The 12,604-nt window shown below is 45.4% G+C and overlaps 1 protein-coding gene across 1 annotated transcript in view; it reads right to left on the reverse strand.

Moving 5' to 3' along the window:
* The window catches only part of LOC144768422 (protein-glutamine gamma-glutamyltransferase E-like), a 370,967-nt gene that overhangs the window by 230,721 nt on the left and 127,642 nt on the right, over positions 1 to 12,604 (reverse strand). Inside the window, exon 5 of the mRNA XM_078652065.1 lies at positions 11,578 to 11,706. Within this exon, the coding sequence (XP_078508191.1) occupies positions 11,578 to 11,706 (129 nt within the window). The remainder of the gene's footprint in view (positions 1 to 11,577; positions 11,707 to 12,604) is intronic.

Raw genomic sequence — 12,604 nt, forward strand, 5'->3', positions numbered from 1 at the left:
TGGCTGAGTGGGCTAAAGAATGGTGATGGATTAAACCCAGATCAGTTGACTGGGGGTGAGTGTTTGATTGGCTCAAACGCTCCGTCCATCATCCCCTTTTGTATCGCTTTGTTCGCCCTAAGTGTGGCAGGGTATGCTCAGACGTGAGTCCCTTGCTCACTTGGCCACTGGATTCAAGATAGCCTGGCTGATGAGGATTATGAATCCGAAACCGGTCCCAGGATGCTTGTTTCCGGTCCATGGAAGACATGGCTTGGCAGTTCGGGCTGGACTGTTCCCATGAGGCACAGGGTCAGACTGATTTGCATATAGCTATGTCTGAAATGGGGTGGCTGAGTGGGCTAAAGAATGGTGATGGATTAAATCCAGATCAGTTGACTGGGGGTGAGTGTTTGATTGGCTCAAACGCTCCGTCCATCATCCCCTTTTGTATCACGATGTCCGTGGCACGCCTGTAGCGCTCAAATTGCCTAATCCACCTTTCCCACCTGATGCCAGCTTGTGGTTCCGACAGGCTGAATGGCAATGGTCTGCAAAATATCGCTTGTGGACTCTTTGTGTCACTTTCTGTGTCAACCATTTTCGGACGTGTAGCTTCCGTGCAGGCCTTTTTTTTATTTTACTTGCTTTTCTTTCTATGTATTTATTGTCTTTGTTCCCACGTTCACTTTGCCTTTAATTTGTTGTCTTTTTTCTTTTAATACAACTTTGTATATGTATATTTGACTGCTTCACCTTAATCCAGCCTCCCAGCCTTGAATTCCTTTTTTTCCACTCTTTGCACCTTTGCCTGACTTCAAAATGACCTCCCGGCCTTCTTATTCCTCTATTGGCTACTTTGCCTGTCCTTAAGATGGCGAGACCGAGATTCCCAGTGCCTGACCTCCTAAAATGGCCGCCGGGGCTTCATGGACGATGATTGGCCGCTCCCGCCTCACCCCAAGATATCCGCTGTGCTCGCGCAAGATTTATCTTTAAATCTACACGCGAAGCAGGCTCTTCTGAGTTTTGGCAGGCGGCCAGGGCACAGTGGGGTGCATCGCTGAAATGAGCACGATGCTCCCACCCAGAGGCCAATTTAGTTCAACGCTTGCCTTCAGGCAGGTTGGGGGGCCTCTTACCATGTCTTTGCTGCGGCTGGGCAGACTCCATCGCAGACGCCTCGGCACTCGGACCAGGGTGGGCTCCTGGCTCTGTTTTTCCTGCGACCGGGTGGGCTCAGGACGTCGCAGCTTTTCTTCTTTTGTTCCTTGCGGCGGCAGGAGGACCAGGGTGGGCTCCTGGCTCCATTCTCAACTCATGAGGGACCTCGGTGCACGCTTTTGGTGTCCCTTTGATATCCCACCTTCGTCACCAGCTGTAGTATTCTCCTTGCCACAGGAATCACACAGGACGCAGGTAAGGGTTACTTTACTTTCTTTATTCTCCCAGTCGCTTCCCTGCCCACATGCACATCCGTCCTCATGCCCTCCTCATTCTTACTGTCCTGTCCACTTCCTGACTGGAAGTGGTGTCCAGTTCTTGTGGTCCGGTGCAGAGTCCTAGTGCCCTTCACCCCAGGCCACTACAAGTGGGACTATATGCAGATTAATCTCTATACAGTACATTTATTTAGCATTTTTCTGGAGTGTGGATAGAAAGGGAGAATGATAGAGAGAGTGGAGATAAGTGTTGAAGAAGAACACTAAAGGAAGACAAACCAAAGCCAATCAATGGAACAATGAAGAAGCAAGATGGTTATGAACTTTGGGTAGAGGACTAAGAATAGCAAGACGCGAGAGAGAAGAAAATTTGACAATAGGGTGAAGACTGGAGAAAGCAGAGAAAGATGTGAGAAGAGAGAGAGGCTTTTAGACTGAATATAGGTGGAAGAAAAATATTACTGAGACAAAACTAAGAAGAATGAAAAAGAGAGGCTGTAGAGATGGTGGTGAATTGAAAGAGAGTAAGTGATGGGTCAGAGAAAAAATACCCTCGGAAGAGAAACATGAAAAGGAGAGCAAACTAAAGGCAGAAGTATAAAGGGAACCATACTTGAGGCGAAAGATGTATTGTAGAGTAGTAAGCAAGAAACCTCAAGGAAAAGAAGTGAATAAACGCCCACTTGCGCAGTTCTTCAGTTGAGTATGAGATGCACCGGAGAGAACCCTGGGCAGCAATTTCTACCTGCTTCCTGCCCGAGGACGGGCTTGTCATTAATTCACTTAGCACTGTGCTGGTGCTTTGTTGGGCAGCAATTTCTACCTGCTTCCTGCCCGAGGACGGGCTTGACATTAATTTATTTCGCACTGTGCTGGTGCTTTGTTTCCCCCACGGGCTTGGCGCTGTACAAGGGAGCTGACCGGCCGGGCTTTGCTCCGCCGGTCACCGAGGAAACTACAGCCCCCAGCAGCCCGTAGGTCACGTGACCCGTGACCCGTCACCGCAGCGTGCCAGGAGGCGCATAAGGACGCGACCGGTGCGGAGTCTCCTGTGCACCGGAGAGAACCCTGGGCAGCAATTTCTACCTGCTTCCTGCCCGAGGACGGGCTTGTCATTAATTCACTTCGCACTGTGCTGGTGCATTGTTGGGCAGCAATTTCTACCTGCCCGAGGACGGGCTTGACATTAATTTATTTCGCACTGTGCTGGTGCTTTGTTTCCCCCACGGGTTCGGCGCTGTACAAGGGAGCTGACCGGCCGGGCTTTGCTCCACCGGTCAGCGAGGAAACTACAGCCCCCAGCAGCCCGTAGGTCACGTGACCCGTGACCCGACACCGCAGCGCGCCAGGAGGCGCATAAGGACGCGACCGGTCCCTCGCCCCGCGAGGACGTGCGCGGGACGCGCCGGGCGAAGCCCGGGCAAAGGGCGGGCCCTCTTAGGCCCTCAGAGGCCTGAGGAGACTGGACTGGGCCACAGATTTTGGCTTTGCAGGGAAGGAGTGTATGCATCAATTGTGCGTTTACATCTTAATACTTGGTGCGGCTAAAGAGCGCTGACTATTCTAGGGTTGTACCGCTACATCAACTCTTAGATCGTGTGTAGCATTAAGTTAATTCGATGTCTAAAGGCAAAAGTGATAAAATTGCTTCTGGGTTGGGTACTATGGACAATTATTTGATCAAGAAGATTAATCAGATTAACAACGATAGAAGGGCCTCCTTGGGCCAGGGGAGTCCTAGAACGATACAGGAGGAAGCGTCCCTCTTAGTGGCGGATACACTCATGCCCAATATTCCCCCTATTGGTCTAGGGAAAGTTGTGACGGCTATAGCCTAGGTGCATGCTGAGAGGCATGAAGATCGGCCAGACATCTCAATTGAGGAAAGAGAGCATGCCCCGTCACCCCCAAGATCGGTCAGAAAATATAAAAAAGCACAACTGAGACGTAGGGGGAAGCATTACCAAAAAATAGTAGATATAGCTAATCTCAAAAGGGGTCTTTCCCTGGATTTAACGATTGGAAAACGATCCTCCTTGGGGCAAACAGGGACTGTGCCATCGCCAAATCCAACAAATACTATAGCAGAACATATTGGGTTAGTAAATACTGGAGATACAGAGGATACAGAAGATAAAGGTGAAGTGTCGGAAAATCTTAGCACTGATGTTTCTCTGCTGAGTACGCCTAACAGTACTCGCGTGTCTTGGCTGAGTCTGTATAATAGCAGTGATGATGAAGGGCTATCAAATTCCCCTAAATTCTCTATTGCATCTCCTCCCAATACAAATTATATGTCACCACCCAAGGTTAAAATAAAAAAAAGAGGGGGTGGTCCATTAAAGAACCGGCAAGCCAAAATACAAAAGAGTTCAACTTGAACATTGTTGGATGTGGTCGATTCATTGACTCCTCCCACGGTCCCCTTAATGCTTAATGACAACCCACTGTTCTATCAGTGAGGGCGGCCTGTTGGAAAAAATAGAAAATTTGGTAATATCATTAATGCAGCCTCTTTTAGAAAAGACTAGTATGATTAACACGCACCTAGACTTGATTGATAAAAAGGTAGAAAAAAATACACTTTTATTATCGGATTTGGCAAAGGGGTTGATTAATATAAACCCCAGAGTAATACCCGTAAAAACGATGTTAGCAACAAAACAAGCCCCACAATGTCCCACTCCCTTTATAAAATCTAATCAGGTCGGGAAAAAGCCAACTTGTCCCTCCCCAAAAAAAGTACAGACACCCCCTTCGCTGAAGAAGACGCCTGCTTCTAAAATTCAACTCCCAAGTAAAGTAGGCGATCATAGGGGGGATAACTTGATCTTAGAAAAAAGGGCAGAACCCCCACAAAATATGGCCATTAAGGATAATGGGACAGGGAATTTGCATAATACAAACTGGCAATCACACAGAATAGTAGATTTACCGCCAGAAGCTGCCCCTTATGCGATTGTCATGGCGGGTATCCCTGAGCTCCCTTTAGGCACTAGGGAAGATCACCGAGCCTTAAGAAATAAAGTCACTTACTGGCTCCGTAACAATAGACCTTTGCCTGCCCATATTAATGGGGACATTTTAAACGTTAGGCGTTCAATTTGGCTTGGCTCACGACCTAAGGGCAAGAAAGGGGATGTAATCATCGTAAACTTTAAAGATCATAGAGCTGTTAGGCATATTGGGGATTGGTACGATTCAAGAAGTAGTGACTCCATCTCCACTCATTACCTTAGCTACTTCTATCCATACCTTCCAGTCCAACACTCTAAAAACCGGGATGCAGAAAGGCAGTCTGCAAACAGGTTTGGCTTTAACCATCATGGATATAGTCAGATTCCTTTTTCCCATCCACAGAGATCATTCAATTTCCATCCCAGGCAGTTTTATCCACCAACCCCAGGTCCTAATTTTGGTAATAATTACTTCTGGGACAATAGAGGCATAGCTTTACCTGCTTATAATATACCAACCCACAATCGGTTTGACGCTTTCTCAGGCCTTAAATATGTTGATTGACACAAGAAGGATACTCGCCATATTAAAACATTAGGATTAGGGGAGTACACTGATGAATTCAATGGGAATGCAAAAGATCAGAAGCTATGGGAGGGTAATGAGGATATCATTCAAGCAGAAATTGTCCAAATAGTGATTCATGGTGATATTGAAGAGGATTGTTCCAAGACCTTGAGTAACCTTGATTTTAAAGAAGGGGGTAATTGTGGAGGAGTTAGTTCCCCGTTACATGAAAAGGTTCTGGGTAATGCCTCCTTGGGCGATTTTGTAGTAAATAAGAATAGGAAATCCTGTTCACTTCTTTTTTGGAATGTGGCAGGATTAAGGCAGAAAATCAAAAATCCATCCTGGGAAACTGGTATAAATGGTCGCGATATCTTGGCCCTCCAAGAAACCTGGTCCATTGATCCAGTGTATATTAGCGGCTACAGAAGCTTCTTTACCCCGGCCGTGGGGGGTCGATATGGGAGAGCAAAGGGAGGCCTAATTACGTTCCTCTCAAACCAGCTCAAGTATGAGCAGGTTTGTTTTACGCCAAAATCTAGTTATTATCAAGTAATAACCTTAAGCACCAAGAAGGGCATTAATGTTGTTGTTATAAACTTTTATAATAATATCCTGAAAAATGAAATTCCTAGCACTTTAAAAATGCTGAGGGAGGATATACAACATGAAATAGATAAAAACGACAGGGAATTAATAATTTTATGGGGGGGGGATTTTAATTGTCCACTCTGTACAAAGGGCAAACAGGGTATCTGTGGCCTAATGTTAGAGCAGGAGATCAATCTAACTCATTTTGACCACTCTTTGATCGGGGATTTACTAAATGAAATACTGTTTATGTATGACTTTGGATACGCAAATGAAATAGCCCAAAAACCTACTCCCTTTCTGGGCCCACATTTATTGGCAGAGGAGCATCGACCACTATTGACTTCATCATTTCCTCAAATAGTTATAGCCATAAGATTAATAGGATAAAGACTATGGAGTTACCATTAAGTGACCATCTGCCCCAAATAATGGAGGTTGAAAACCCATTTTTTGAACAGCATGAAGATGTGTTCTCCCTATGTACTGTCTCCGACGTGGTCCTTGGGAGACAGAATGGGTATACTCTAAAATGGGGTAAGGTCGTCCCAGAAATGTTCCTAGGTAAACTGTTGAATGTTTGCTCGGATAGTTTCGCGATTTGCCTGGGAGAGAAGTCTAATAGTGAGCAGATAATAGAGCACTTTAACAAAATCGCCTTCACAATTAAAAATAGCCTGCGGGTGGAGGCAAAGAATCGGGCAAAGGGTAATAAAAGTTGGTTTGATAACGCATGTACAAGGGCATTGACTGATTTGAAACATGCTATCCATAGGATACCCCGAGACCCGTTAGAAATAAGAGGTTTTAGAAAATATATGAGGCTTTAAAAAATAGAAAAAATGCCATAAAAAAGGAGGCCCTAGAAGCTCTATGCGAGGCATCACAGTCCAAGGATGCATCCACATTTTGGAGGGCCGTAAATACCCCTTTCCTCTATGACAATCTCAAGGCGCGTATGGAGATAGCAATTACTGAGGAGGATTGGGTGGAGCATTTCTCTAACCTTTATAGGTCCCAAGATGAAAGCCATATTATAGATCCTTTTACAATGGGTAATAGAGGAGTGGGGGCTGAAAAACTGGTGATAACTCTGGAGGAAGTTATGATGGGTTTGAAAGCAACGAAGGGTGGCAAGGCCGCAGGTCCTGATGGGATCCCAGCAGACCTGTATAAAGCAAATATTGAGATCTGGGGCCCCATGCTGGTACAACTTTTTAATGCTGCACTAGCATGGGGTTTAAATCCATCTTGGTTTACCTAGGTCATTGTGCCGATATATAAGAAGGGAGATAGACAAAACTGCGCATGTTACAGACCAATCTCCCTTCTAGACTCATCTATAAAAATCCTCGGGAGAATCATCTTGGCAAGACTTCAAAGCTGGGCTGAGGAGAATGAGATAATGAGTGACCTACAGTATGGATTTCAGAAGGGCATTGGAACTGTTGAACAATGTTTAAACTTAATGATCGTTCAACAAAAGTATACTAGGGTAAAAGGTGAAAGACTGTACCTTACGTTTGTTGACCTCACGACGGCGTTCGATCGCGTGTCACATGTTAAACTGTGGTCAATTTTGAAAGGGCTGGGCGTGGAAGATTCCATCATTTGCTTTCTGAGAGAATTATACTCAGGAGCCACTGCATCAGTCCGTTATGGTAGGGGGGGCGAATGTACCAGAAAATTCGGCGTGGGACGCGGAGTACGCCAGGGGTGCGTCCTGACCCCATTCTTCTTTCTGGTTTACATAAATGGACTTGAGCATCATCTGCTGCACGAGTGCAGGGATATGCCCAGGGTTGGTAAGAGATCTATCCCTGCACTCTTGTATGCGGATGATGCAGTCCTAATGGCACGTACTCCCTTGGCCTACAAAATTTGATAATATCTTTTGAGAAGTTAATGTCGAGTCTAGATTTAAAAATCAATTGTAGTAAAACCTTCTCCATGAACTGTGGCACAAGATCCGGAAAGCAGATGAAAAGAATGTTTATAAATAATGTTCCTTTGGAAAACATCTCTACTTTCCCTTACCTTGGTATTTTGTTCCATGAAACTGGGGTTTGGACAAGTGCTGTAAAGGCCAAGACTCTCTTGTTCTCAAAAACAATAATGGCCTTAAAGAATTTTATAAAAAAGTTGGGCAAAAAAACAATAAGAGAAATCTTAACTATATATAATGCCACATGTACATCAGTAGCATTGTATGGCTCGGGTCTTTGGGGGTATTTGAACGTAGAATCAATTCAAATAGCCGAAAATAAGTTTATGAGGGATGTCCTAACAGTACCACAAAGTGTGGCAACTTACATCTGCCATTCTGAACTTGGACAACCTCACATTTCAGACATATTTAGAACACAACCCATCCTCTTGTGGCATAGGGTATCAATCAATCAATCAATCAAGGACATTTATAGAGCGCACTACTCACCCGGAGGGTCTCAAGGCGCTTGGGGGGGGGGGGGTGCTGCTACTGCTCGAACAGCCAGGTCTTGAGCTTCTTCCTGAAGGAGAGGTGGTCTTGGGTCAGGCGCAGGTCGGCCGGGAGGGAGTTCCAGGTCTTGGCGGCCAGGTAGGAGAAGGACCTTCCTCCTGTTGTCGGTCTTCGGATGCGGGGGACGGCGGCGAGGGCGTGACTGGCTGATCGGAGGTGGCGTTTGGGAGCGTAGAAGTTGATGCGGTTGTTGAGGTAGCTCGGGCCTTGATCGTGCAGGGCTTTGTGTGCGTGGGTGAGGAGACGGAAGGTGATTCTCTTGTTGACGGGGAGCCAGTGCATGTCTCTCAGATGTCCGGAGATGTGGCTGCGTCGGGGGATGTCGAGGATGAGTCTGGCTGAGGCGTTCTGGATCCGCTGGAGTGTTTTCTGGAGCTTGGCGGTGGTTCCGGCGTAGAGGGCGTTGCCGTAGTCCAGTCGGCTGGTGACGAGGGCCTGGGTGACCGTTTTCTGGTCTCGGTGGGGATCCACCGGAAGATCTTCCGTAGCATGCGCAGGATGTTGAAGCATGACGAGGAGACGGCGTTGACTTGTCTGGTCATGGAGAGGGAGGAGTCCAGGATGAAGCCCAGGTTGCGTGCGTGGTCTGTCGGTGTGGGTGCGGTGCCCAGGTGCGGGGGGCCACCAGGAGTCGGCCCAGGCGGAGGGCGAGGAGCCCAGGATGAGGACTTCCGTCTTGTCTGAGTTCAGTTTCAGGCGACTGGTCGTCATCCACTCGGCTACATCTTTCATCCCTTCGTGGAGGTTGGCTCTGGCAGCGGCGGGGTCGTTGGTCAGGGAGAGGATCAGCTGGGTGTCATCAGCGTAGGAGATGATGTTCAGGTTGTGTTGGCGTGCGATGGGCGCGAGGGGGCTCATGTAGACGTTGAAGAGGGTGGGGCTCAGCGAGGATCCTTGAGGGACGCCACAGATGACTTCGGTGGCCTCTGACTTGTACGGTGGTAGACGGACTCTCTGTGTTCTTCCGTCGAGGAAGGAGACGATCCATTCCAGTGCCTTCTCCTGGATTCCGACGTTGCTGAGGCGCTGCACTAGGGTATGGACTACAAATGAGTGTGTCATGAATCGGGCTATTTTGCAGGATGTATTAAAATTGGAAAATGTGGGTAGATTTGATTGGCTAGATTACGTAAAACTTTTTCTTACTGAAATTGGTTGCCAACAATATTATGATGACCCACTTTCAATAGGTAATATATCCAGAAAATTGTTGAAAAAACTATGTATCGAATACCTCGAGGCTAAGAGAAGGCGAGATGAAATGAATAAAAAGACAGTTACCTCGCATCTCTTGTTATTAACTGGCGATAAAGTACAGCCATACTTAACTCTGCCGATGTCTAATTATGATCGATTTCTCTTGACCCGTTTTAGACTAAATATTGTTTTTAGACTCTTGTCCTTCCCAGAAATGAATTCATGGTTGCGAAATTTGCCTATTTGCCCGTGTGATGATTCCTCGTCCCAGTCCGACATCCATATTTTATTCTTTTGTAAATTTTACATTTTACCACGCAGGAAATTTATTATCCCATTCCTCAAAGAAAAGAATTTAAATAGATGTCGCCCGGCTTTTTTAGAAGTTCAGAGAATGGACACTGTTGTAACTGTTGCTGTAGTTTTAAGCTTTTTTAAACATGTTTTTAAATTACGGAAAACAATTGGTGTTGATGAAATATAATAGATTTGTCTTCTTTTAAATTTCCCTGTGTAAATTGTAAATTCATGCTGTTGCTTTCATGGTTATTGCCTTTTAACCGAATAAAGTACTTTTTGAACTTTGAACTTTAAGTATGAGATGAACTTATGTGTGCACAGGTTCAGCCGTGATCACTCATCCCAGATACCATGCTTTTTCCTAGTAAGAGCGTAGGACCTGCATGCTTCATAGACAGTCGACAAACTTGTACGCATAAATAAGGAGGTCCCCCAAGTGCGTCAGTTATATGCAGTTTTTAACCTTTTTTGGTTTGTTACAACATTTAGAATGCAAAACGGGGGTAAACTTATGATGTAAGCTTATTCATAATTCTCAGTTTTTCAGAAAGAGTCACTCAGAGTCACATATGAGACCCGGAAATGTCACACGTAGGCACGTAAAAGCATGAAAATGTCACTCTTAATCAAACTGAAAATTTGAAAGCTCTGACGATATATATTACATAAATACACATACAACACGGATGAAAACTCTGGGCCATATGTACGACAAAGTGACTTCGGAAACGCAAGGCTGCACCATATTTACAAGAATGTGGTGCAGCCTTGCGTTTCCCCCTGCGATGGCGCTATGTTTCACAACTTAGCGCCCACGCAGGCACCCTTGCACCAGAGTGCAAGAGTGTCTGTGTGCAGGGGAGGATTGGTTATGTGTATGAAGGTGTCCCTTCCTGTACATACACAATCATAAAATGCCATTTTGTAACTTCCATGTGTGCTGCTTCATGCAACACATATGAAAGTTACAAAATGGCATTTTTAAAAAGGTTTGTTAATGTACAGGAAGGGACACGTAAACAAACCATGGCATTTTGCTTTTTCCATGGGTGCTGCACAAGGCAGCACACATGGAAAAAGCAAAAATAAGGAGAAATAATGCATTTCTTCTCGTTTCAGCACCTTAAGACCAGGGTTTTCCTGGTCGGGATTTTGGTGCTGCCTCCTATGTATGACACACTTGTACATAGGGGGCAGCATCAAATACAATGGGTGTGGCGGTGGAACGCCCACCACAACACCCACTGCACGCCCCTTTCACGCTAAACATAGCTTGAAAGGGTGTCTTATGTACAAGGCAGCGTTAAGTGGCTTGATGCTGCCTTGTACATAAGGCAAGGCCCCTATTGCCATGGGAGCGCCACAAAAAGTGAAGTGTACATATGCCCCTCTATACCAAGATGGAGGACGGGGTGTGCTCTCTGCTGTTCTGACCATTGTCCAAAGGACTACTATTTATGGTTAATTTTGTTTTGCAAGTACAGTGGCGTATCAAGGGGGTGGCAGCACGGGCTTTGGGGGTGGAGGGCATGCGCGGCAAATGTAGTTCTCGCCAGTCCTCCCCCTTCCCTCTACCATGCGGACACCACAGGGCTGCAAAGACAAGAACCGCCACGGGTGGCAAAGTATGTAGCTACGCCACTGTGCAAATATAATACTGTTAACTTCACGGGAAATCATGAAAGATCTATAACTGTGTTCTTATCTCTTTCTTTTCTAGTGGAGTATAACCATAGAATAATGCACTAAATACATTCAAGTTTTAATTATCTGATTTTATAATGTATTTATTTTTTCTGGAGAAGAATATGAATGATTGACCTAAATATAGAAATGCATATTTTGGATAGGGAAAGAATGAAGAAGAGTGGAGACGCAATACAGAGCCAAAGAACAAAAAAAGACAAAAAAGCACCACAGCATTTTATAGGCCAACTCTATCAGGATGTTCTACATGCTAGAGAAACATAAGAGAGAGAATTTCCTACGACCACATTTCAGAACAACTGCGTCTCTTACAAAGAAAAATAATCTCCAGCTCACCATTGCGCTGATAACTCTGCTCACATAGACGGGATTATTTCTCTGTGTACAGTCTAAGGATGGTTCCTTACAGTGCTCCAAACTCTTATCCAGAATGGTGAGACACAAATCCAGAATTTTTTTTTCAAACTAAAAATAAAAAATATCACATCAATGTTAGGAAAATAACACTTTAGCTTCTTTAGAAGTATATTGCTTAGCTCTTTCACTATCACTAAAGTCCTCCCTTCAATAATGACTCTCATATCATAGCAGCAAGGCCTTAGGACTGCTCAGGTATAGTAGACAATAGAAGGGCAAGCTGAGTAGGTGTATATCTGGAACCAAATCGTATTCTATAGAGAGATAGAGAACCCCTGCAAAGGGGAGTAGAATAAATCAAATAGCATACGCTTATGCTACTTACTAATAACAATATAACAGTTCATTTTATATTTTATAGTTCTCAAGAGATTGTAATATATTTAAAGACCATGCAGATTAAAAGGGGAAATATAGAATACATGCCTACAGTAGGTCATAAAGCAGAGAAAGGCATACACATAAAGCAGTCAAATTGATACAGATTTCTGATCAACTCTGACTATAATCCATAAACCAAGAATTAACCATAACTACTGTCCTGTGCCCTAATCCTACACGCTGATCCTAAAGCCTAACACTCATGCTATTCCTAAGCCAAAATGCCAAATCAAATCCCATTGCAATGCCTTAAATGTCATTTTCTGCTACATGGGAACTTGAGTGAAATAACTTTTCGATACTTAGGGGCCCATTACGATGTCGGGCGGATTGCCTCCGCCAGGCTGACGGTAGCCACCGCCGGCTTGGCGAAGGCAATCCGCCCAACACCGTTGCCGAAATTCCCCCGCCATATTAGTATGGCGGGGGGACCGCGGCGGACCGAAAGACCATCCGCCGCTTTTCCGCCCCGGTCGCCTTGCGGCCGGGGCGGAAAATGATTAATATGGTGGCGGTGTCTCATATACACTGCCAGCCATATTAGTATGGGCTGTCAGTCATGCCT

This window comes from Lissotriton helveticus, chromosome 7, assembly GCF_964261635.1.
Source record: "Lissotriton helveticus chromosome 7, aLisHel1.1, whole genome shotgun sequence".
Taxonomy (NCBI): domain Eukaryota; kingdom Metazoa; phylum Chordata; class Amphibia; order Caudata; family Salamandridae; genus Lissotriton; species Lissotriton helveticus.